The sequence below is a fragment of the Ammospiza caudacuta genome, chromosome 8, assembly GCF_027887145.1.
Source record: "Ammospiza caudacuta isolate bAmmCau1 chromosome 8, bAmmCau1.pri, whole genome shotgun sequence".
NCBI classification, from domain to species: domain Eukaryota; kingdom Metazoa; phylum Chordata; class Aves; order Passeriformes; family Passerellidae; genus Ammospiza; species Ammospiza caudacuta.
The window spans coordinates 20,019,439-20,046,113 of record NC_080600.1 but is presented as its reverse complement, the minus strand read 5'-3'; the positions used below and the strand labels follow the sequence as shown (position 1 = coordinate 20,046,113).

The 26,675-nt window shown below is 41.0% G+C and overlaps 1 protein-coding gene across 1 annotated transcript in view; it reads right to left on the bottom strand.

The window, feature by feature from the left end:
- Nucleotides 1–26,675, bottom strand: part of PIKFYVE (phosphoinositide kinase, FYVE-type zinc finger containing) — a 60,438-nt gene that overhangs the window by 9,874 nt on the left and 23,889 nt on the right. The window contains exons 12-34 of the mRNA XM_058809477.1: nt 22,587–22,649; nt 21,207–21,336; nt 20,685–20,865; nt 19,266–19,340; nt 18,507–18,614; nt 17,607–17,747; nt 16,833–16,959; nt 14,410–15,596; nt 12,929–13,029; nt 11,668–11,739; nt 10,140–10,311; nt 8,666–8,844; nt 8,075–8,188; nt 6,713–6,821; nt 6,450–6,604; nt 5,847–5,937; nt 4,894–4,954; nt 4,171–4,314; nt 3,878–3,998; nt 2,659–2,754; nt 1,847–1,930; nt 1,290–1,378; nt 496–660 (exon numbers count right to left, since the gene is read on the bottom strand). Of these exons, the coding sequence (XP_058665460.1) occupies nt 496–660; nt 1,290–1,378; nt 1,847–1,930; nt 2,659–2,754; nt 3,878–3,998; nt 4,171–4,314; nt 4,894–4,954; nt 5,847–5,937; nt 6,450–6,604; nt 6,713–6,821; nt 8,075–8,188; nt 8,666–8,844; nt 10,140–10,311; nt 11,668–11,739; nt 12,929–13,029; nt 14,410–15,596; nt 16,833–16,959; nt 17,607–17,747; nt 18,507–18,614; nt 19,266–19,340; nt 20,685–20,865; nt 21,207–21,336; nt 22,587–22,649 (3,765 nt within the window). The remainder of the gene's footprint in view (nt 1–495; nt 661–1,289; nt 1,379–1,846; nt 1,931–2,658; nt 2,755–3,877; nt 3,999–4,170; nt 4,315–4,893; nt 4,955–5,846; nt 5,938–6,449; nt 6,605–6,712; nt 6,822–8,074; nt 8,189–8,665; nt 8,845–10,139; nt 10,312–11,667; nt 11,740–12,928; nt 13,030–14,409; nt 15,597–16,832; nt 16,960–17,606; nt 17,748–18,506; nt 18,615–19,265; nt 19,341–20,684; nt 20,866–21,206; nt 21,337–22,586; nt 22,650–26,675) is intronic.

The window sequence follows — 26,675 nt, the reverse complement described above, 5'->3', positions numbered from 1 at the left end:
CACTTTACAAAAAAAATATTTTCTTTTTTTTTTTTTCAAGAATACAGTGGGAACTATACACAGGGAATTATAAATACAGCTATAGTTGTATAATATAATACATATGCTAGAAGGGCACTGCTGTTTATGGACACAAATCCAGCCTCTCTCCTCATTCATTTTCCGTGAGCTAAAAAAATGAGAACTAAAGTGAGAAATTAAGAACTAAGGGCTGCTTAACTAGAGCCAACTCAATCGAAAGGCATTCAAGACCAGACTACTCCACGTCCCTATAGCTTGAATTTGAAAGATCCTGTTTCCCTTATTACAAAGAAAAGGAATTTACTCAGGAAAAAAACATATTTCATATTCAAATGATTCATTTTCCATGCATGCTGAGTAACACTGGACTGCTGAAAAAGTACAAGCAGGAGTGCATTTGGGGCCTTACATGGATGGATGAGGTTTGGGAGAAGTACCAACCCAAGAGGGAAGATGAACTCTGCAGTCTTGTACCTTGTGTCTCTGCTCCTTGGTTTTCTGCTCCCTCTTTGCCCATCTGTCCAACCTGGTAGTAAGCACTGTCAGCACCACGTAAGGTCTCTTTCTTCTGGGAAGACAGGTCTGGGCTCTTCCCTCCCGTGCCACGGAAGAAAGACAAAACACCAGATGGTTTCTTTGCTACAGTGAAAAGGAATACAAAAGATGGTGTTGGCATTTCCACAGGACAGGCAGTTTAATAACAACATGACTCCTATGAACATTCCAGATTCATTGTTCTAAGTGAAGCAATGATGCCATTAAACTTTAACTCTTTTGCAACTTCAGGCAACTAAGGTCCATGAGGGTGGATGATCCAGTGTTCTGAGTAGCATCCTAGGGTGCAGAGACATTTGAAAACACAGACCAAGAATAAGCGTCTTTAATACAGTAAGAACTTCATGTCTCCATTTCAAGATGTTTTAACTGCATCTCTTTAAAGAAGGCAATGCCAAAAGAAGGGCATTATATCCCACTGAACAGGCTGGATTCAAGAACAACCTTAGGTTCACTACATAATAACATTTCATCAGAGAATGACAGTTTGATCTCATAATAGTTCTCATAAGAACTATTGATCTCATAAGATCTTCATAAAAATAAAAAGCCCACACACTCCCATCCCTCTCATGTGTTACATTAAGTCAATGCTAGTTACAATTTCAACTCAGAACGATGCTTTTTCCTCCCCACATTAACTAGAATCCAGGTTAAATGGACTCAAGTCTGAGCTATAAGCACCATGGATGATTTTGGTAAAATGGCCTTACGCTGCTCTGGCTCTGCACTGCGAAGGGGACACACGTTAGCCTCAGGCAGGCGGACAGGGCTGCTGCTCTTGGGTTTGCTGTCTGACATGCTGAAAGGAGAAAGAACAAAGAAGTGATGAACCAACAAATGCTGCCACCTAAGACACTACTGCTTTATGCCTGAACATTTATCTCTGACCCCTGCCTAAACACTAAAGGAAAAAAAAGACACCATTTAAAGGTGTAACAGTGTGGGACTCTCCAAAGTTGTCCTCCTCCATCTTCCTAAAAAATATCTCTCAAGGTCCATAGCAAAGTTCCATCCATGACCACAGCAAAGTAAGCAGGCCCAGTATTCCTCTTGGCACAAAGCCAAGAGATTAGGTGATGGAGCCAGCATGGTCCATAAAGTGAAATGGACTGAAGTATGTGATGGTTACAAGGAATGAGTCAGATTCCATCAGAAAGCAGACACCCTAACAGGGGCATATTTTGAGGGTTTTCCCTCATCCTAGTTTTGGCTTATTCACTACCATCACTGTGTCTTCATTCTATGTACTGTAGTTCCTGCATGTAACCTGTTTGGTTGTAGTCCTTCTTCAGAACTGCTCTTCAGAGATGCTTTGGACAACTCATCCAGGGCATTTCTGTACTCCTTGCAACTGATGAGGAAAAAAGAAAAGAAAGGGAAAGGGACCCAAAATAATTAAGTATTCTCTTGGAAACTCTGAAATACCAGCCCAAAGACTCAGTTCAGAGACAGCCACAGTAAACAAAACACCACAGTAGAAAAACCTCTGCTTTGTTTTTGTCTTATTATTAGAACTTTTTTTCCCTAAAACAGAAGCTGCTCTAGACAATACTGCAGGAAAAATACCCCATTATTCCCCCCCACACACACAATTTAAGAATGCGCTTCTTAAAAAATCTGCTGCCTTGTGACATGCAAACCCAAAGGTTTACTGAAGCAGCTGGTGAGAAGAGCTGAGCAGTAACAAGAGCTGCTACAACCAAAGGTAAGCAAGAAACAGACTGCAATATCAATACAAATAGCTGTTCCCCAACTCAGTTGCACTTCCTCCAGCTGGAGAGGCTCAGCAAACCTTAGCTGCACTTCTTTCTCTAGTGATAGATATCTCATTAAAAGAAACACCACAAAACTAAGTCATTTTTGCATACTAGACTTCCACTAAAAAAGTCCAAAATCCAGTTGCACTTTCATTATCTCAGCAGTAAGAAGAAAGAATCCGATCTCTGGCAGAAACTCTAACATGGCTTAATATCGAAATTCTGTCATGCTTGTTCCCTATCATAAAAATTTAAATATTCCTCAAACACAAAAGCTGCAAAAGTAAAGTATGTCAGATGAAAAGCCAAATCACTCCAGTACCTGAGAGCAAAGGCTATGATGGAGCTTGGTTCTTTCTCACAGACTGCAATAGGTACACGTTCATGCTCATACATTAAGTAGTGCTTATCTGGGTCACTAAACAAAAACAACAGACTGTTAGTAGATCATAAAAATTTGTGTAAAGACTAGAAGTTTTGGTCAAAACCCAGATATCATCACTGCACTCCCAGGCACAAGCTCTAAGTCTCAGCATAGAACCAAAGTTCCCCAGATCAGCTTCTCCCAACAGACACATTCATAACTATGTGGTTAATTCTAAATGGTAGAGTGTTAGGGAAATCAGCATTTCAAGCCAGCTGCTTGGATCAGAAGACCAGCTTTAGGTTAGAATAAGAGTCTACTTCTGTTTAGCAGCCCCTGTTTCTAAAGGCACCAAAACCTGCCTGAGTTTGGTTTGACTATCCAGCAGCATAGCCTGTAGACTGAACTCATGGGACAAACCTGGATTCTTTTCTAAACAGGCAGTTTATGACAGAAAACTCCCCAAAGCCTCCTGCATTCTTGTATGATTTTTTTCAACTCATCTGTAGGGTCAGTCATTTAGCTTTTACCTCATCAGCCCAAGGCCTGTGCTCCTACACTGGGGTGGGATTCCCAAGTTAAACTCAGGCTGCCAAACATTAGGCTCATGTCAAACAAGAAACACTACAAAGCACGCAGACCAAGTAGCTGAGAGACTTTCCAGCCTGCCCATCTTCACACCAGAGGGACACTTGAGGGCACATGCAGTAGCTGTTGAACCTGACCTACACCCAGATAATGCCAATTTGAGTCCAACCCTTGGAAGAGCTCTGGAAGCAAAAACAAGATGCAGGCATGTAGCTTTAGTTAAGGAAGGGCTTTGCTAAGGAAGGGCATTTCCACTCCCTCCCTGAAGCAATGGAGCTAGAAGGCACCTTTCTCCCCTCTTCCCCATCCTTTCATCTCCCACAAGAGCTCTGAGGAGGCATGCCTGCTAGGAGGAAACTAATACTGGCTTTACACAAGGGCAGATCATTCATAAGAAAGGTGGTTAACCTACAATCACCTAGAATGGACATAGAAAACTTCCTACCTTGAAAAAGTTCTCTATCTTACTCAGGCAAACTCAAGTAATGCCTTAAATTATAAACTGAGCAAAGGAAACATGTATGGCTCTGCCTGCAATCTGACAAGGTTGCTGATTTTGTACATTTTTTGTATATTATGCAGTACTTACAAAGGAAAGGGAATGGGGTTATAGTTGTTTCCAGGCAAAAAGTTAGCCAAAATAGCTTTCATAGTAGACTTCTCCTTCACTTGGCTGTCTGTAGATCCCAGTGAGTGTCCATCAAACACATCTGGAACAGACACTTGTCAGGTCTGCATCACAATATCGAAGTTTAAGCTTTAAATTCAGAAGGATGACTACAGACCACACAGTTAACAGTTATTTGTCACTTCCTAAAAGGATTTTGTGGACTTGGCACAGAAAAGCAAGAGAAAGAACACAAGATCACAACTGAACTATACCTTCTGAGCTGCTGGTTGTGTCCTGTTCAGAGAGTGTGCTGGCACCAGTCACATGCTCCGATGCAACCTCTGGAGAGGTGGGCAGCTGTAGGTGGGTGGAGCCTGTGGAGCTCTGACTTGATAAAGTTGTCAGGAAACGATCCTCTGAGAGTACAAGGACAGTTAAGGACAGAAGAAATTATTTTACATGGCTGTCAGAAGTGATACTGTTTGCTCCCAGCCCAAGCTATAACCAGCACCTACTTTTAGAAAGTTTTTACTTAGAAAGCAGGCGAGGCCACACAAACCAAAGGACTGGGCAAGCTCATCAATGCAGCACCTCCAGAAAATGTGTACTCTTATAACTACTACCATCAGCTCCCACAAACTCCCAGTATGCCTGACAGCTAAGAGATCTCAGCACCCATAACCAGATCACAGAAGAGGCAAAAGGCATTTCCCAAATTCCATGTAGTTATTCAGTTAATTAGAAAATTTCTGAAAGTTTTTAAACTAATGTTCAATGGAAAATTCTTGTTGGCCAACTTACTAATCACTAGTAATTCAGCTTCATATTAGAAGCAGATGGCCAACTTCTATCTTACCACTAGAAAAAACAAATGTGACATGATGAGGATTTGGTATTTCTCTGACTTATCAAATTTTACAAAAGCTCCCATATTATGCCAGGAAAAGGGCTACAATATGCTTCTATTGGCATATTATGAAAAATAAGTAACAGACCTTTCTCTCCATTCTGCAGTGCTGGAGAAGCATTGCGTGGGGAAGCATCCATGCTGCTGATCTAGGCAGAATAACAAAACACCAACGTTGGTGCCAAGCTCTTTACAGTTTTATTTCCTCCTGTGTGGAACACTTACAAAAGTAGATGTATTATAACAGAGCACTCCCACCCACTTCTCAGCCTCTGCATGTCACTGTACCTGTTACCATATGAAAAAGGCAACAACAACTCAAGTTCACAGGATGCTTATGATGGCTGTTACCTGTGTATGCTGCTACACTCCCTCTCTAAGAACCTCCTTCCTGCTAGATCAAGGTAAGGTTTGCTTTAGCACCTAACAAATATGTGTTAAGTGGAAGGGGAATTTGTACATGCAGCAGAGCAAATCCAGGGTCTCTAGGAGTTTTTAGTGCACCTTGCTACCATAGAACTATTGGGAGTTCAGCCTCTCGGTGTCATGCTCGTATTGTACTGCCTTGCAGCCCAGACATTTCCTCAGAGCTCCAGCTTCCCAAAGGGTGGAAGTTCAGCATGCTGGCGTGTGCATCCTTGGACAGAGCTCTTGAGGCAGCAGTCCAAAATCATTTATCCATCCCTTCAGTCAGTTCCCACAGGATACATCACAAAACATCACAATCTGAAAACCATTTTCAGGCCTTCCTGTGTCATTTGCTCTGTTTTTTGTCAACATTATTTGTCTTTTCTTTTTCACAAGGGGTGCACGTGATGGGCAACAACCTAGGGTTGAAGGAGATGGCCCAGTTCCCATCTAGGCACACACTCGACAATGACTGCAGCTCTCTGATGGCAGTGTTCACATCAACACTACACAAACATCGCAGAAAATCAGCATCTCTTTAATCACTATTAAAGAGAACTCAAGCCAGTCTTAAGACTATTGTGCTGCCCCGGAAAAAAAATGTTTGAGAGGTTTATAGCCTGTTAGCCATACCTTGCTTTCTTCACCTTGCCTCAGTCTCCCAGGGCTGGGTGGTACTGATGGACGTTTTCTCCCTTTCTCTTGTTGGAAGAGATCCTGCAATCTTAAATAAAAAATAACAATGAAACAAACAAACAAAAACTACCACACAAAACCACCACCACCAAAGAAAAACTAATCAAAGAGTAGGTTACTGTTGTTATCTCTGAATGACACAAGTTATCAAGTTTCTCCATAACAAACTCAGATTGCTGCTAACAGATGCCAAAGATGTTTCAAATGGCCAAAGACAGCACATTTTCTTTAGCTCTGAGACTATTTCACCCAATCCAGAGGTCCCATGCTCCCCTCTTCCCATCTCTTCCACCATTACTCAAATGAAAATTTCTCCTCCAAATGCAAGTTGTGCTCTACAACACAATACTTTTATCATATTGCCTCAAATGATTTTCTGTTACAACTGATCAGCTGTGTGTTCTCAACCAGAAGAACACATTCAGAACAAGCTCAATACAGTAACTGCTCTAAAGTGAAAGGAACTACAGCTGAACCTCTTCCCTTCCAGAATCAACACTGTATCAGTGTTGCTCATGATTCCAGCATGTGTCCTCTTACCTATTATTCCAGGCTTGCAGCATCTCACAAAGTCCTTGCTTTTTAGCTATCAGAGACTCAAAAACAGATTGCAGCTGTTGAGGCGTGTCCAGTGATGATGAAAGCAGCCTTGCTTGGATTTTCTCAGTCCAGTTTCGAAACTCTCCCTCTTCCATCTGCCAAAAGGAAAACTGTCAGTGTTATCTCACCAAGACAACACAAGATCCGAGCAGCTCCTCCACACACTTAGCCTGTGGACCACTGATGTACAAACAGCCTATTACCTCCTTTTGGGCAAAGAGGTCTTCCATCTTCTCTTCCCTCGTTTTGCTGAAGGTATCCGTTTTCAGAGAAGCAAGGCGATCATCCACAGCAAGATACACTTGTGACACCCTGCCAACAGCAATGCAAAGAGTTAAGCTGTGACTCCTTGGAGCTTCTTCAACATTCTTTAAAATAGTCTGAATGTGTTGAAGTTTAGCATTTAAGAATATAGAAGACAGTATATGATAGCCTTCCTGCTTAGTAAGCTATCCAACTGCAGTCACAGAGAAAGTCGGGGAAACTTTATTAGTGATAGGAGATATCTAGAAGTTACACACACTGACTTCTGTCTCCACAATTTATTCTTAGCAGTGGAAGTTGTCAGAGAGCAATAGAAATGTCTCAAACACATTACTAACACAGGGAAACTATTGTGTTGTCTGTGATTAGGAAGAATCTGGGTCTGCAAGCTATACCTCCACCAACAGGGCTCAGAAAAAAATTAGTACCTCTATTTCAGCTCTAAACAAAGCTCCACAGGTTTTGAAGTCAGATGGTCACAGAGACATACAGCAATGCTGTGACCAGGCAGAACAGCAGTCTGGCTGGATTTTACGGAGTTTTCATCTTGCCTGTCTTCCACCTTTTTGTTCCTGTATTTAGGCTCATGGTAGTTCACCTTAGACTACAAGGGAGGTAGAGTCTGCCTGCTGTTACCATATTCAATAGCTGACAAAGGCAAAGACTTTTATACATCTGAGTTTTATTGCCACATGACCAATAGAATGACAACAGTTCTACAAGAGAACAAGAGATTTGAGCAAGGTCTTTGCAGTTTTTTGGGACTGAAGAATTGAAACTCAGTCAGATGTTCTATTAAGGAACATTAGGATAAGAGTATGAAGTATAGCCTGCAGTTTTCCAGGTCAGCCTTCTAGGACCATCTTTTAATTTTTAGCATTAGATGAAGAATTAAAAATACTTTAACTGGGCATTTCATAAGGTAATAGACACCTGCTGATGGTCAACCCTTCAGTAGCTTGGCAGCATTATTCAGAAACATGCTATATGACTCAGACATCAGTGAAACATTCAGGGACAGAGATGAAAAGAATCTTAGTTTCTACTGGCAATGTTTAACCTGACTTGCCACCAGACCAAGAGTTGAGACATTAGTACAGACAGAGCAAGCAAAGGTAACAAAGATTTCAATACCACTCTCCCTTGGAAGTATATATGCATATATGTTTTAACCTATTACTTTTCTATCAAATAATGAATACTTAGCCAAATCTCATCATACTAGAAAAATTGTTATGTGTTCTGTTAATAAAAATACAAAATACAGATAAGATTAGGAAGACATTAAAAACAAAGCCTACTTTTGTGAGAAATCCTTGAGATCCTGCAAAATAGTAACTTTTAATGGAGCCTGTCGCTTGATGTAGATCTTGGGGAGTGGGACACACACTTCCAGCAGCCGGATTGGAGAGTAGCTGAGAAGGGAATACAACAGCTTGTAACAAGAGCCACACCACACAGCAACAGTTCTACACCATACTGAGGTTTGAGGCCCTTATATGAAAAAGGGCACTGTCAATGCGTCCAGGGCTTTAGCTACTTTCAGCAGGAATAACACTGTTCATTCTCCCAGGAAAGAAGTAAAATCACAAATCATATTGCAAAACCAAAATTTGGAAAGCATGTGGAATTAGATAGGGAAAAGGATTTCCCTTCTGTATCATGAACAGGAACCATCCACTCTTGGAACACTGCCCACCACAGCAAGGACAGTGATGCCACCCACAAAGCCCTCTGCAAGCCAGCACACAATCCCGCCCTTGTGGTTTTGGTACAGTTATGCTATCCCCTGCTATACGCACAGTGAAGGACAGAACTGATGAATCCTTACTAGAGCCACATGCTTCATACAGTACCAGACAAAGAAGGAAGTTTTTAGCAGTGGAACTCACCTGAAAGATGCCACCATCTGATTATAGGAGAAATACTGGTGATAGTCGTGGTGAATGGAATGCCCACAGGGCTCTGCGTTGGCCCTTCGAGTGTACTGGTACCCATAGAACCTCAGCTCAAGGTATTTAGCAAAAGACATAGACCAAGAGTCATTGGAAAGGGGAACAACTGGTGTCACCTGAAAAAGTGAAAGGCAAGCATCTAAATTTCATCCTTCAAACAAGATTAAGGAGAGGATTATCCAGGCAGCAATCTAGTATTCCTAGGACCCAAAACAACCATGACCCTGAAACATACTTAACAACAAAGATAGCATTTATGCATAGCTAAGGCCAGCACATAGTTAAAATAAATCTGTTAAATAACTGCTAACTGATGATGAAAGGTGCTAAGCTGGGGGAGTCCAAACATACTGCTGATGGAAGCTTATTTCTGGGATGCAATTTCTCTGTATAGAGTCCATTTCCAGCAACCCAGCCAGCAGCAGGGCCATATCACATACTTTCCCCTGGTGATTCTACAGCTACAAATGCTTTGGTACTGCTCTGCAGTGCATTCCAACTTCAGAAGTGCTTCCAAGCTTAGAGCAGACACTTTACACACACTTAACCTCAACCACATCAGTGTTTACATGAGCACACAAAAATAAAAGGTTACAGAGCAGCTGTATACACAGCAACACAGGGCTTGCTGTCAGCAACTGCGTCAGCCTCCTGCAGGCATCTGTACATCCAACACCCACGTCTAAGGCAGCCTAAGTAGGTGACCTGAGTCATCCATATGGGTAATTCACATGTTTTGCATTTCAGGTACTGCATTAATCTTTTTTCATTATATTTTATTCTCATCTCTTTGAAGGCTCCTCATGTTTAGCTAGACATGAATATCCAGTTAGCAATGTTTTCTTAGCTAAATTACAGAACAAGTTCCAGATAATACACAACCTTACTATCTTGTGGGCTTTTTAAAGCCATTTAATATTTCTCTAATGAAGATGTTACTTTCTAATGACTACTAAAGGAACTCCAGACATCACATTGACGCAATGTAGGCTGTTCAGCCCACAGCAGATCAAAGAACAGCAAGTGGCTTCAGCCAATTCCTACGCCAGTAGGTCTTGGTGTCTGCCCTTTCCCATATGCTCATAAAGACTCACTGCAAGGGACCATACTCTTCACCTCTAAGTGAGCAACTACATTTTTTCTGCTTAGATCTATCCTCTCAGAGTCAGCTTTGACACTTTCTAACAAGACTACCTCACACAAGATTTTTCACCCTCAAGGATCCCAGTTCTAAAGGAGGAATTTGTAGGTAACATGAGAACTGGTACTTGTACCAGTAACAGGTTTTCTGCCAGTTTAGCCATAGCTCCAGGCATGAGCACTTTCTCAAAATGCTGCCTTTCCATACAAAGCCAGTCACAACAAGAACACTAAACTGGAATAGCAATGATTGTGAAGTCCACATGCTTACCTGTTTGCACAGTCTGCACCAGGAGTAAGTAAGGATGGTGTGCTGGTACCCAGGCACGGGGGAATCCAGCTCCTTCAACACAATCTGCACACAGCCCTGCCCGTGAACGAAGCGACGGATGTGGTGCACCATTGGTGTTTCACAGAACATGCTGGGGCATTGGTAGGAAGGTCTTACAGAGAGAAATAGAAACATCTATGAATGATCATGTACCAGGCACTGCTGAAGAACTGATTCAACAGATCTAACATGACTTAATATCCTGGAGTATTTATCTTCACTGTGAAAGAGTTTTTTAAGCCTGTAGTGAAGGCTGTATCTGCAGAGCAATTTAGAAAGAGCATGTAGTGAAGTTGCATCAACAGTAACGGCTCTGTATGTCCCAAAAGCAGTGACTGGATACTGGTTGCTATCACCTTTTCACAATGAATCACTTTCTACCAATATATTCTGTATAAGGATCAAGGCACCTGTGGAAGCCCTTGGCACTAAATTAAAACACTGCTTTGGCAGTGTAACCAAGCAAATACTACCAAGGACAAAGATGTGACAAAGAGCCTTAAAATGACAATGTTTCAGCTCCTGAAGGAAAAGGTAAGCAACACACTACCATAAAACATCTTTGAACAGCAAAACCCATGACCTTTCTTTGGATGGGTTTTTTTTTTAAGTCACAGAAAAAAGACTAATACTAGAAAAATAAAAGCTGAATTGTTGAGGTACTAAAGTCAGATAAGATTCTTCAAAGCCAGAGAGCATGAAAAAGCTCAGATTCTCCTTGCTCACGTGAAAAAAATAAAGAATTTTAATTATTGAAACTATGGAGATTGAGAAGCATTCACTTTAGCAGACACTACCCTAATGAGCAGAGAGAAGCAGGAATTTAAAAGAGGGCAGCTAAGCTCCTTCTCACTGATCACCACAAGGGGAAATACTTGTTCCTCCAGAAGGCTGAACACTGAGAGCCTTCTGCTACTGCAAGTGGCCAATGCAGAGAACAGAGTAAGCTTGTCTTTTGAGCAGGTTACCCATCCAGCTTCACAGCCTGCTGAGACTCTGCACAGGGTTGTGACAGCACCAGTTATTACAGAAACATAACAACTTACACCTCTGTGAGATGAAATAAATGACACAGTACTTTTCCAGGGCTCAAAGCGTTCTGGACCATTTACATTGGCCACTGTGCACATATGACAAAGCCTTACTCTGAGACACTAAATTAGTAGCGTTAGCCAACACTTGTATGAACTTTCAAAGAGGAACCTCAGAAAATTGTGACCAGAACAGTTGCTTGTCTTGAAAACCAGACAGTTGGAATACATGTGGCTCTTCATTTGGCCCTTAAACCCTAATTGCTACAGAAAGGGCTATGTGAACACATTTGCCTTTATAAACTTATAAACTTTGTTTCATAACCTGTTTCACTTCCTCATGAAAGGGAAGAAGGACAGGGCCAAAATAGGAAAGCAATGGATGTATTTCCTTGTAACAAGTGAGCATGAGGCAAGTAGAATAAATTCCTCCTTACCTGAAACAGTAGCGCTCCAGAAAAATCCCCAGAGTTAGGTCATTTTTCCCATAGAACTCCATAGTCACAATCCTAAAACAGAAATAAAAGCTTTAGAGACTGGATGCCATCACCATTAGCTGTGCAATGGTCTTTAGGAGCACAGATATACACCCACTCCTGGCTTGTTTACAGCCCTGTATAACTTCAAAGATTGTTTTTTCCACATGACTACCCTTCCTAGTCCCTGCTAATAATGAGATCAAAGTCCTACTAGAATAACTTTAAACTTGACATTTAAAAGTCCAATACAATTCAACTGCACTTCTGAAGATTATTTTCAAAAATATCTAGGCAGAGAAGTCTAAACATCTTTGGGCTTCAAGCACTAATGTTTAAACAGCTACAAAAAAGGGTACATCCAGAACATGAAAAAAGCCTCAAGAAATCCTTATTCTTCTAGCACATTTAATAGCAACTTTAGTTTCCCCAGAACCTGAGCTGACCAAGCCATTTAAATTGTGTATCAGTTTAAGTGTCATAATTCAGATATCCCTAACATCACTAAATTACATCCTCTCATTGTTGCTGCTTAGTGAGCATATCACCATCATCTTTGGTTCATTTCTAAGCTTTCACAGGAATTTCAGACCTTTCCCTGTAAGAGGGCCATCTCTTTATTTTCACCTAAGTTAAATGATTAAAATCACCTAGGCTAACGATCAAACACCAAGACCTCTCCTGTTTAGCAGAGATAAAAGTGTGTCATAAGTTGCACACAATTAGCAAATTACAGCCCCTTAAGCTGGAAATAAAGCTCTTAATACTGATGACTATAGTATGAAAAAGATAGCAATATATTCCAATGCCACACTTGTAGATAATACAATCTACAAGTATTCCAAGATTCTCACAAGGTTCACTTTTGGTCTTGGACATTGTCCTGTGTCCATTTACACTAACTCTTCTCCTCAAGACTGCATGCAGTGCCCCCCACACAGAGACATTCTCTGCAGTGAAACATCAACTCTGCCTTTGGTTTCAGGCTGGCCTTTCTCATTCATGCCTTGGGTATTCCAGAGGTTGTGCAATACTGCTGTAGATTCACCTGACCACGCAAGACCAAAGGCTTTTGGCAAAAGTTCCTGTTACAGGATGAGCACAACCTACCAAGGAAAGCACAACCTCCTTAAAGAAATACTGCCATGAGGCAGGCACTGAGTCTGACTTTAGGAAAGAAAGAATAGCAACTATCCAAGCTGTAGAGGAGTGGTTTTTATACCAGGGGCTAACACAGGCACTTGGAGCATTGCTGGACTGAGCAGAAGAGCTGCTGAAGAGAACACAGAGCCTCTGATGGTTTACTGGACTCAGGCAATCCACCTAGTAGAGAGAAAACAACTCATTCAGTAGTTACAGACACCTCCATTCACACACAGCTTCTGCTGACAAAATTCTATTCTAGTAATTTTATTCAAAGACAAGTATCTGCTTTCTCCTTTTGAACAGATGAACTTGGCATTCTCTCCCAGCCTCAGGTAAACCTGTTCTATGTATAATTGCTAAGTGTCATTTTTAGAACAACATAACTCATAATAAAACCAATGAACATGCATGTGTTTCTGTGGAAATGAAGCCAAGAAAAAGAGAAAACAACAAAAGCCCCATGACAAACATCCAGTGTCTCTAGATTACTGTATGATGTAGGACATCTTGGATTCAAAACTCTGCCAATATATTATACTTCAGTTACTCATTCAGGCTATAGAAAGATTTCCATCTTTCTATTCTCTGGGAAGAGATGTACCACACTGCTCTTGGAACAGAGCTGTTTTCCCTTCCACACCCTACAAAACTATGATGTTACAAAATACTTGTCTTTGATCACTGAGTAAATTTAAAACACCATCAGTCAGTCTGATCCAGAGCAAGGGCTACTCTTACAGTTTATAAAATTATGGCCTGTGAAGGTACAGAGATCTACATTTAAGTGCCAATTAAAAAGTGACTTCTGCTCATGAACAAAAGGGCTGATTGGCTCAGGGACCAAAATGTTGACTGTTCCAACAGATCAATTCTGCTACTCTTGTTCATAGACATTTTTCCAAACAGCTCACAATTCAAGGAAGTCCCAAGATCTCCTTTTCCTCAGATATAAGTTGGTTACTTTCATGGCAGTTTTTGGTAAACTTTAAATATTTTTGTTACAAACACATAATCCCTTGCTTTGAAATCTCAAAGAAGATGCCTTTCCATTATGTGATTCTCACTTTTCTTCAGACCACCCAAACTTTTACAATGAAGCAAGTACTTCAATGTAATTACAGCCTACTGCTGTTTCCATAACATAAAGCCCTCTGAAAATGAAAGCACATTTCTATAAATAACCAAATACAAGGAGCAAGGAAGTTCAGTTTAAGAAACTTCTTAAGGTTTGCTCCCTCTTCATGGACTCATTTTCAGAAACCAGTTAGGTACAGCCCAGCCATACAGGCAAAACTGATTCTGGGCTGACTTTGTGCATTTCTCAGAGACATTTTGCAGTCTTTTGTTCTGAATGATTGCAGAGTACCACAATTTAAAATGGAGTTATGACCCAGTCAACAAAAAAAAAAAAAAAAAAAACAAAACCAAAAAAACCATAATCAAACAGAAAGAAATGGACAAAAACATCCCCTCTGGTTTAATATGAGACCCTAGACCTTCGGTATACCATGAAAAACTGATGCAACTTGAGTTTTGAGCAGCACAACTCAATCTTACCTTATGAGACCATGAAGATTCACTCTGAGCCAGTCCTTTCTCCTCCTCTTCAGTTCTGCTCCCCGTTTTTCCTGTAGAGACACTAGACACATCCTTATTTTGGGCAAAAGGATCTGTGCTTTTCTGTAGTATCCTCCCTCCTCTGGCCCGATAGTCAGCCAGCATTCTGGCTAAGCTCTGGCTATCACGTAGGTGCTCTGCTATTCTAGTATTGACCAACTCATGAGAAGGTAAGACTTGGATAGCCTTGGCTTGGATACTCCCATTCCTCCCTTGTAGTCCAGAGAAATCCCGCAATAATTGCTTCTTCCTTCTGCTCTCCAACTCCTTGTATTCCTTATTGAGGAGAGGAGACCAATAAACTTGTTCGGGAAAGTATTCCCGGGCAGGGCACCTCATGCCTTTTTCAGTCAAAAGGAACGGCTCACGGAACATCAGCACTGGGGAAATGCACAGAATGACATCTTTCAGCTCCTGCTTAAACGCTGCAGAGTAAGTTTTGAGACGATCCTCAGACGAAGTCACCTCTTCCGTGACATATAAACCCGTATCATCCTGGAGAGGGTCTCTGAAGACTCTCATGTGACTCTTGGATTCCTGTAAATCATCTGCCTGTGGAAGAGGCTCTAGTGCCTGGTTATCCAGAGTAGCCAAGTGCTGGTCCATGCCATGGAGGGGCAGTGGGGATGTTTCAGGTACTGCATGAGGTACAGAGCTGAGCACTGCAAATGGTGACTCCGCTTTGTGGTGCTCTTGCTGCCTGGAGGACACCGTTTCCAGCTGGCTGTTCTCTTGGTCACCTCTGTCAAATACACCCCTTGGTTCAGGCAAACTGACCTCATCAGAGGACACTGATTCAGAGATTACAGGCAGCTTTTCAGAGGGCAGTTCAATGTCTTTGACTGCTGTGCTGAAGTCCTCACCATTGAAGAGGTTCTGTTGTTCATTTTCATCTCCTGGCCCCTCAATAAGGGAATGAAAGGAAGTGTTTTTGGTGAGAGTAGGGGGCATGGCAAACTCATCCATAAGAAATGAGATTTCCAGCTGGGAATGATAAGCCACACAGATCATGAAGATCAGGATCTCCTTCACACGAGCCAGCTCGTACTCTGCAGCACCACACAACTTGATAGTGCAACCCAGGTGCTGGGGACAGCCTTCAAAGAACATCAGGGGTTTTGTCTGATCTAGAAATAAAACATGGGAGTTAGGATGACAACTACAGTTAATCTGCTTTTAGATACCTCACACACCCAAGAGACTGTAAAGGAGACTAAGAGCAAGTAACATTAGTAGCTGCAGAAATTCACATTACTGCACTGAAATAACTTATTTTCGCAAGAAAAAAAGGCATTGGGTATAAATCTTCTCCTGTTTTATAAAACCAGCCAGCATAAAGTCAAAGTGAAGGCCTTATGGAACATCCTGACCTAAACACAGTATTCTAACAACACTGTAGACTCTGCGCCAGTGGGCAAAAGAATGACTTCCCTTCCAGGCACATTTGTTCACCCTTACAAATCAAAAGCCTATGACATTCTGTGACATTCTGAGGGCAATTAAAGGCTGAAAAGGGCAATGAGGAAGTGGAAAGGAAATTGTTCAAGGACAGATTTGATTGAATTTGGAGCAACTTGGTCTAGTGGAAGGTCTAGTTCCTGCCATGGCAGAGAAGTTAGAACTAAATCATTTTTAAGGCCCCTTTCAACTGAAACCTTTCTATGATTCTATGAAGAGATGCAAAGACTGCATCTCCACAAAGAACTGCATCCACAGCATTTATGTGTGCCAGCACCACTGGTAACCTGTCAAGCAGCATTTCTTCCTTCCTTTGTAGACTCCCACTGCCTAGGGGAGTTACAGAGAAAAAGGAACCTTTCTTAAAGGTGCACAAGGACCGGACATGGGGAAGTGTGCACAACTTGCAACAAGGCAAATTTTCATTTGATTTGTTAAAGTAAGACCAGATAATCTTTTGAAGTCCCTTCCAACACAGGCTGTTCTATGATTCTCTTACTTTAATGCAGAAAAATTCTTTTTACAGTGAGGATAGTGCCCAGACAGACTACAAAATCTCCCCTCTGCAATATTTTCAAGAGTTGGCTGACAAAACCCTAAGAAATCTGATACTGTATTGAAATTAATCCTTCCTGTTTTGAACAGGAAGTGGGACTAGACAAACTACAGCATGTGGGAAGAGAAAAAACAGCTTGGAAGAAAGAAATCAGTCTAATTAAAATCTTTAGAGTGTTTTTTCTTAGTAAGATCATACTTTACACAGGCAGTTCACTGTAGTTACAAGAAGTAAGAGAAATAAAATGAGTAGAATGATACATGATCATAACAGTTCAAATCTATTTAAAAAGGAGCAAAGCATTCATCCTTTCACACACATAGGCTAAGGCACATCAAGTTTTACTCACCATTAGGCAACTGAAAAACTTGCATATAAAATTTATGACAGGTCCCCAGCTGTGGTTTGGTCAACAGTTGATCCATTGACATCACTAAGTCTCCCTGGGTCATCCGGCTTACCCGGTCTAACACTTGCTGTAAAATTGGAAAGAGCAGTAAGAATCTGCAATGCAAAGAGGACACTGGCATCCTTATCTTCCTCTTAACAAATCTAAACCAGAGCAATCCATAAAACTTCTCACTGAGATGCAAACTCTGAGTTAAACCCAGCCCCACAAACCCGTATCCCAATATATAAAAACCCTAGAAACACAGTTGGATAAATAATTCTGGTGAGATTGTACCCTGCCTAGAACTTCTCCCTTGACTAGATCCAGATACCTCCAGCAGGTGCAGTGCAGTCAGCATAATGCTGGCTCTGCCAGGAGCTCAGCCAACTCCCACAGCTACTCTCTGTTTGGCTGTCTGTACCCTGCCTCACAGGGACAGACGCTCTCTGACAATAGCTGAGGACCCACACATGATTTGCTATAAATGGATATCAAAGTCAACTAGAAGTAAACCAGGGTACAAGGACCCATCAAACAAGGACATGGCACAATAGCTGTGAAAAGCTGAGGAAACAGTAACTCTCCAGATTCACCTGTCTTACCTTCTTGGAAGAGAACATTTGGTTAGAGAAGAAAATAAGACAACTCTTGGCTTTCTCCAGGGAATTTGCTACAAGGAGTCATTAGAAATCTACCACAAGGCCAAGTCTAACTCTGCTCAGAAATGCTCACCGGCTTGACATTGATGACCAGAGTGATTCCATGCTCTAAGAGCATGTCCTGGGCAATTCTGGACACAGTCTTCTCAACAAGGACCAAATTGGGCTGGACATCAACTATCCGCTGCACGTAGTTCTTCAAGAACTCCCTTTCCTGCAGACAGGAACAAAGTATAGCACTGAACTACTGCAAACCTATCTGGAAAATAAACCCACTTTAATGCTTAATTTCACTTTTCACTTCATTTACATACTGTCCTTTCCTATAAAACAGGGAAAACATCTATCCAGAAAACACCATCAATAGTCTATTGTGAACATTTTCCTACTCCCACAGCACAAGACTAGTTTATCAATAGTATCTTATAAGCATTTCATAAAGAAGAGGTGTGTGTACTTCAGTGTTTTCATATTTAAGGCACATCCATACTCAGAGGGGCACCTGTTCCAAAGTGACATTTTCTAGTTGATCACTCCATTAGGTTGGTGGTTGTTTCATTTTTTCAAGCCTGACAAAAAATAACATGGGTGTGACCTAACCCTAACCTACATTAACTTTTCAAATATTCCTTCACACACCTTAAACCTTATCTAGCTCTAATAGTGTATAAGGAACTTACAGTTCAGAAGGTCTCAGTAAAAAGAAAAGTTTTCTAAAATGATGCATTATGAGAATCAAAAGCTCATGTGTTCTCAGGACATGGAACTTGAGGACAAAAGCCCTCAGTGCAAGGCTACAAGTTTGTACTATATTTACTGCAGCAGCTCTCTTAGCTAGCTTACTAGAAGAGGAAAGTTCTTTCTTTTCTATGCAATCTCACTCATTGAACTTCACCTTACACACTGAAAAAAATTTTCACTGGTCATGGTTTGGTTGGGGTTATTTTAACTAAGAACAAAAGCATACGCTCACCTGAAGTACTATAGGCTCTATGCAGGTAAACTTTGTTTCTTCTCGATAGAGGTACTCAATTGAGCATTTCAGCAGAAGAATTCTGGGATTTTTTAAGCAAGAGTTCATCTAAAAAAAGACACCAAAATAGTTAAAACAAAAATACAAATAGCTGGAGAGGAAGAAGTACACAAGAAAAAGAGACAGACTTCCCATGATTGGTCCCTGCTACCCCCACCTCCCTTTAAAGTGGCTCAGCTATCCCCCCCTGCAGACCCAACTACACATTCTCCCTTCTTCTGAAGTTGTTACACCCAGTTGTTGGAATTTCACAGGTACTGTCCATAAGCAGGCAATGCTAGAGAGGATTTCCAGTCCCTGCTAAGAGCCCCAAAGTCTTGAAACACTTGATTCATGCAGTTCTACCTTGCCCTCCTGCCTTAAAGATCCATTTTACTATACTATTGTAAGTCAGAACCACAAATGCCTTTTTCTGCCTAAAAGTTGGAATAATTATTAGATGCCTCATGGTGTGGCAGGGATGGAAAGGTTTTTCTATACATGCATGAGGAGAGTTTCTCCCCCAAAATCTCTGGGTCAGAAAACAAAACAGCTTGGAAAATAAATGCTTTAAAAGCCATTATTTTTGGGGGCTCAGAGCAGAGAAAACCCACAAACCTCCAAGGTGGTGGTGAGAGAAACTTCCTGGCACAAAAAGCAAGTCAGAGCACCCTTGTTTCCACAGCATGCATCACAGTAAGATTAATCAAGCTGCATTACCTTTTTGTGTGCAACATTCTTAGTGCAAACAAATCCATTCACCACCATGGAGTCAAATTTCTTTCCACCAGGGATCTAACAAAGCAAAGAACATTTTTAGAACTGTCATACACTCCCACATCTTGTAGTGCAGTAAAGCTAATACACAGAATACCTCTTGTAGGTGATGTACAAACTTCAGCTACACCCTCAATTACCAGATGAAAGATCAGATACAGTCATGTTGGACACATAAGTCTTTCCCTTTAAAATCTGACAAACTTAAGACAACATGAAAACTAGTACTGGGTTCTAGGATTTCTACACCCTCCCAAGAGATGATTATTTGTTAAACCAGTTTACTTCAGCACATGACAAGGGAACCTAATTTGGATAGGCCATGAGAAGCACATAGCTTTGCACATGCCATTTCTATTAACAACAAAAAAATTGTAAGCAAAGAGAGGAAAAAATATAAAATAAAGAAAGAAAAACAAAAACCCTCTACCTACCAAGTGAACACATCAAACAGTTGACTGGTGTGCCTGCAATCGCAGACACAGGCAATCTCAGGCGTAATAAGCAGCATGGAACAGTTTTCTGAATAATATGTTTCAGAGGACATTCATATTACCAGCATGTGAAAATAGCAGACAGCCATGAAGAGCTTCCAGCTCTGAACAACTGTTCTTTGAACTGGAATTTCAGAAGATGCAGGAACAAGTGGCGCTGCCTGAAGAGATGCCACAGAACTACCACCAGAATCACAAGGCTCTCCTCAAATCTCATATGGCTTTCAAACAAGAGTACTGCTAGGTGAATTTGGCCAAAGAAAACTAAGCCCAAATCTTCAGTCCTCAGTCACACTAACTCCTTGGATACTATTTTCACATCAGACTCTCAGAAGGAAGTTTGCATGCCAGAACTCCAGACTTACAGTTCAACAGTGTCAACACTGGGCCATCTGGCAGAACTGGATACACCATTCCCTAACAATTAAGTTTTGCTCTTGAAGAAAGTCATCGTACTTGGCATGGGAGGAGTTGAACACTCCATAATGGATAGGTACAGGGCAACAGACTGCTGCACCATGTCCTGCAAGCTACTTATCCAGCATATGACATATCCCCAATTCAAGAGCAAAACAAGCAGAAACCAAAAAATGAAACAAGTAACTACAGAGGTGTTACTCTTTGCTACCTTCTGCAGCCCACAGCCTGAGAGAAGAGGTCACCCCAGCACATTAAAGCACTTTTCTCAGCATGCCAAGTTCCCTCTGTGCAACTTTTTCCAGAACCCCACCTCATCCAAAGGCCAAGCGATCCAATTACAGTACTGAATATGCTGGGGGCAGTGGAAAGGGGACTATTCTCTTCAAACAAGGTGTACTGCCAACAGCTGCACCCTTCTGTTTCCCCACATCCACTGCTTGAAACTTACTTTTTTGATGTGGACAAACTGGCGGATATCCATGTCATCATCTCTCTTCTTGACATCCGGCCGTACCGTTTGAACTACCTGGCAGACCACGGGTACAATAATGTCCCTCCAGGACAGTGACAGGGACTCATTGTAGAGAAGCTGCTGAAGCAGTGCCATCATGTGGTTGTGATTAGCAGACCTACAAAAAAGGCAAAATAAATAGATTTCTCATTTAAAAAATATTAAAATACAGTGCAGTGATTAGCTGAAGTAAATTTCTTAACATTTACAATGCAGAAGTCCTCTGAAGGAACAGTTGCCTAGAATGTTCTACAGTCAGCTTTGGTCCTGTACTTTCTATATAAGCATCAAAAGATAAAAAACCAACCCAAATATATGTAAAAATGCTGCGTTCTTAATGCAAATTATTTCCTTGTATTGCCTACTGTAGCTCAAGTCCCACTGAAAGCTGGTGGAATAGAGGGGCTTCAGAAATTGCTACTCAAGATTTGTAAATTCCTTTTTCTACATGTTTCTTACAGCAGCCTTTCCATGGCTTGTTTCTCCCCATTCTCTTCTCTCAGCAGATCCAGATTGCTGTGGTGCCAGCCTAGGGGTGTGAATAAGAGCTCTTTGGACTTCTCCTCCACCCTCCTGTTGAATAACGACTCTGCAAGAGACAAACAAACGTTGTTAATGTAAGGTCACAGCTGAATGCTTGTGTCTTTCTGAAAGGCTGCTTCAAAAAGGAAAGAATTTACTAAGACGTAAGTCCTAGTAAGTACTGAGTAAGTACTGAGTTTAAGGTAGTGTCATGGTCCTCAGTATGAGGGGAACTGACACTTTCAATTACTATATTGTGTAGTAACTCCTTAGAACTGTTCTCTGTTTTGCAGTACCAAAATTAGAGGTTACTTAAGCACAGTCTGTGCTTTGAAAGAGTTACTAGGTTATTTCCTGCACGGTTATTATGATATTATAGAGGCAAATTATAAACTTCCACGTTGGCTGACGATATTATAAGTCATTTATACTAGTAGTGTATAAATGTTCATCAAGCAAGTATGTAAGCCTTCAGAGATCAAGCTTAAAACTCCTCAGTGTTAAGCAAAATCTTTAGACAATAGCAAACCAAGAAGGACAACTGAAGAAAAAGTCTCCTGAAAAATAACAACTAACTTCTTCCAGATGCTTCATGTACAAAATTAGCTGTGTAGAAAATTAATAGAACCTACATTGATTTCCTCCTTCCTTCTGCAAAAGCTCAGCTAAAAACTAAACACCAGTTTAATCAAAGACTTTATTTTTCAGGCTAGACAGACACTGGGGTTTCTCCCTTATTTCCTCCTCTTCTGAGGGCACCAAAATCAATAGCATTAACTGGGAAGAAGAAAAAAGCCCACAAATGCATCTGGCCATGATACCAGAAAGCACGTGGGTTTAACAACTCATAAGTGCATGCAATGTCCTTTCATTTCAGAGGCAGTGACTATGGTGGTGATGACAAGAAACCCAGAAAGATTTAAGAGAAGAAGCTTTAAGCTACTCTGCAGAAGCAGTGCAATTAATTGTATCACATCTTCATTTGCTTGCACAGGAAATTAAAAATCAGTTAGATAAATTTGTTGGTGTAGAAACTGTGAACAAACTCACCACTTACACTCACTTTTTAAAAAAAGTGAAAGCTTTTCATTGAGTCTTTTTGAAAACAGGAATCTGAGAAGTGAAAGAAATTTAAGCTTGAAAGTGCATTCAAAAAAGTCAAAGTATAGTTTATACGTCAGTTTTGCCACAAATAAGCTCAGATTTACTGTCGAGTAAATATTTTGAAAGAGTCAGTGCTTTATTAGAGGAGTATTAAGGCATTTCCATCATTATATTAAAAAACACACAACAGCAGCAATTGAAGTTTTTCCTTACCTTTAATAAAAGCGTCACTTATAGAGAACATCTGCTGCCCTCCGTTTTCAGGATTCAAGTACTCTGAAAGAGAGAAGAGGGATATAGGTGGAGACCAAAAAAAAAAAAAGACAGGTTACACTGGTGTGGCCATATAATTACAATGTACACGCCCACACCAGAAGCAAAAGCATTACTCATCCAAGTGTTTAGTCACCAATTTAGCAACAGCTTGGTGAGTGGTTAAGACAAGAATATCATCTCATTCTTGTTCTATCAAAAATTCTACCATGACAAGAAAACAGTGCTTACTAACGTGAAGAAACAAAACAAACAAAGTAGACATGAGCCAAGACTGAACTAAGAGCGCATTTTCCAACTGACATGGACCACCCTTTTCTAGACCTGAATACAAGTGTGTTAAGATGTGATCAGACACCATGGGAATGGCCTCCTCACTCGGGTCTAAAAATGCAGCTTCAGAAACCATTTTGGTCACCCACTCCATTGAACCATCTCAGACTGAGGGAGAGACCAGCCATAAGGTTTATCATATACAGTGCAGAAACAAGACAGTCTGCCTTTCAAGAGCTGAAAGTCTCAAGTCCAGAACAGGTCAAAGTGTTTTGAGGAATCCATGCTGACAGAGATGGACTCCCAGAAACAAAGCAGAGCAAGAGACAGATTACTCTACATGTGGGCAATATAGTTAGAGCCTGGTGCTAATAAATGTCAAGGTTCTGGATTCAATCCCTGTATGCACCATTCACTTAGAGTTGGATTTGATGGGTCCCTTCTAACTCAGAACATTCTATGAGATCTGTGAAATAGGTTGAAGCTCCACCTACTACCCTCATTTAGCTTGCTAGATCTTGATGCTTCATGCAGACAAAAAGCTTGTTTTCTCCAGAAGCCATTTGCTGTTGTGCCCTTAATTGGCTCCTCACTTATACAAAAAGGGATTCTATAATGAGAAAACAAGAGCAGTAGCCCAACTGCTTATACAGCATAACTACCTGAAGCCCAAAGCCAACTCTTTATCACCTTTCCTGACAATGCTCCAGACTCATCACAAACAGAACACAAAGCCAGGCTGCTTTCAGACACCAACAGAAAGCAACAGAAAGCTGACAGGACTTAAACAATCACAAGGCTCTGAGCAGCAGCACTCAGGAGATCCCTTTCCTGCCACCATTTTAAATATCTGAGCTTCTTTGCAAATTGATACTCAATAGAGGATAAGTGTACCAAAGAGAAGTTACAAGCCTCCTTCGTAGATTCCTGGTTATTTGAGTTTCTTTTCATCTCTTGCTTAGTTTTAGAGTTCAGCATTACAATAAATTACTGCTTGATAAAAGCTGGCCCACCCTCAGCATTCATTCACTCACTGACTATCTAGAGAAAGCCACATCATGCTCTACTTACACAAGGGCATGTATACTAGCACCTCCATCCCTCTCCCTCTTGCAACAGCCTCAGGGCATCAGTTCTTACTGTAAACACACTTAAATTAGGTCTGGCACAGACCCCTGACTGGCAAGCCAAAGCACAAGTTATCCCCAGCAGAAACCTAACCTTAGTTATGCTCGGGACAGACACAGGTAGCACCACCAAGTCCCTTCTAGATTTGTAATATCTAAGTTCTTCCGTCTAGGTGATCTTTAAGGTCCCTTACAAGCCAAACCACTCTATTATTCTTTTCAATACAACTTCAGCTCCCATAATTTCACTTCTAATTGGTTCCCAGGGGAAGTTTCTGTCAAGGTAAAATACCATACTCCTTCTTAGCCCAGACAGATAACACACTCATAAGTGTGAGTCTGAGATGGTTTATGGTGGCAAATACGCACATTTCTTACCTCACATCATCCCTATATGCCCCATGCTCCACTAAATGAGAAAGGGGGATGGGGGAATGTTCCTATAGCTTATTTTATAACCTGAAAACCCAAGCACCTTCTCAAAAGAAGAACTAAAAGGGCTCCTGGGAACAGCACACTGAGCCTTGGCAAGCAACATTAAAAAGGAACTGCATATGGTTACTCAAATCATCTTCTCTTTCCCCCTCCTAACTACTTTCAAGCATCAAAGATACCCAAAATACCTGGTACCATGATCACAAATAGCTGTCTGGAAGGATGTTTATAAAATAGAATTTTGCATGTTGTTAACTGAATCTCTACAAAAACAGCAACTAAACCCCATATATAAAATTTATCATGTAATCTCTTCTCCCAATTTAAATGCAGAAAATAATCTTACTTTGTTTCCCCTTCTGATACATACTATGTCTTTAAGCAGATGATACTATACATGAATCACTATTCTCAGCTAACTTGGAGTCACCCACATTTCATGGAAACACACCAGACGTTAGTCAGCCTGTAACACCACAAGAAGTTCTGCCATTGGAGTATATACAAACCACTCTGTGCTAAATCACAGCTGGTGGATACATCACGGCCCTTGCTTCAAAGCAGCTGACTTCTGTGACCCTGGGAAATTGCATATTCCTTAATCATTTGAGAAACCCACAAATTGCTTAGATCAAAGCTGACCTGAACTTCCAACACTTGGTGTTTTCTATTGTCAGTTCTCTCCACAATGCAATTACTGGAATTTACACAGTCCTAAGGAAACTAAATTACAGCTTCAAAAGGAAGGTAGGATCTTCAGTTTCACTTCATTATTCCAAAGGAAATCAAGTCACTGTCACCCAGTCTAAGGATAAGAGGCAACTCCAACACAATCAGGCTAAGTAAGCGTGTCCATAACAGCCACAGGGAAGTTACCGATGCCTACAGTGGCAAACACTTCATGTCACTGATTAACCACAGAACTCTGTCCTTAAAATAACCATCCATTTTACACAAATGCTTAACTACCCAGTTTTGGCTGTCTAATCACTGTGATATTCCAGCATCTTAGATGGCATCTTTTCTTGAATATAGCCAGGATAATCAGAAAAACAAGGTGAAAATCTTCATATTAACTTTATTATATAAAACCTCTGACTTTAATATTTACAGAATAAAGTTTTAGAAGTCATGTATTTCACTACCCTAAGCACTACAGCATTCACTGTAGGGTTTTGTCCCTCCTTGCTACCCACAAAGTTTCAGTCTGTCTATTGCCAAGAAGTGTTTCTTGCTATTCAAGATATTGTCACTCATTTTAATTTTTTGCTCCCTGGTTAGGTCTTTTTTCCAGAGATTCTCATGCTAGAATGATAAAATTCACAAACAAAATAAAAAAGATTCACTAACTTCTCTGTATTTGCAGATACAGATTTTTCAAACAGCTGCAGGATACCTACCTATCCACAGTGCACTTCCATGACAATTCCACCCTATCCCAGTTCTGGGCCTATTACTGGTACTATCCCCTCAAGGGAAATCCATTCTCTTGGAAGAAATCGTTACCAATTTTCTACTGCTAATTACACTCCTACAGAATAACCTGGTTAAGAGACCACAAGTTTCAGGAACATATACCAAACACCAGCAGAGACTCACCAAAGACATCAGAGTGCTGTCAGCACAAACAATTCAAAGGCAGAAGTCTTGATCTTTTCAGTCCCCTCACCACTTGCCTTTTCCGCTGATCTTCTCTGAGCTCTCCACTATTAAAAACTTTTTCACAAGAACTCACAAGAGTTCTGGCTCTAAAGAGCCTTGATTTGGTCAACAATTTCCAAGAGCAAGAGGCTCTCTTACATTTCCCCTTCATAACGCACTGCTCCTTGTATAAAGAGCGAAATATGTCTGAAATCAGACAAACACCCTACAAGTCCTTTAACATCTGGCAGAGCCAAACTGACTATAGCCTGCTTTACTGTCATCATACACTGGTAAAGAAACCTGCTATGGCTGCAAATTCATTGGATACTGCAGCACACCTGGGCCTGTTTCAAGGTCACTTAATCCAGCACCCCTCCTTCCAAAAAGGAATTCTTTGGTATATCTGCCTCTCAGCTTTCCTTCCCTGTAGATGCATTAGCTTTTCATTTGATTAAGGCATCAGCTGGAAACAAATTGAAAGGAACCAATAATGAGCTGGTGTCACTAGTGCTGATAACCCACTCCCAATTTTGGATCATCTGACATCAAT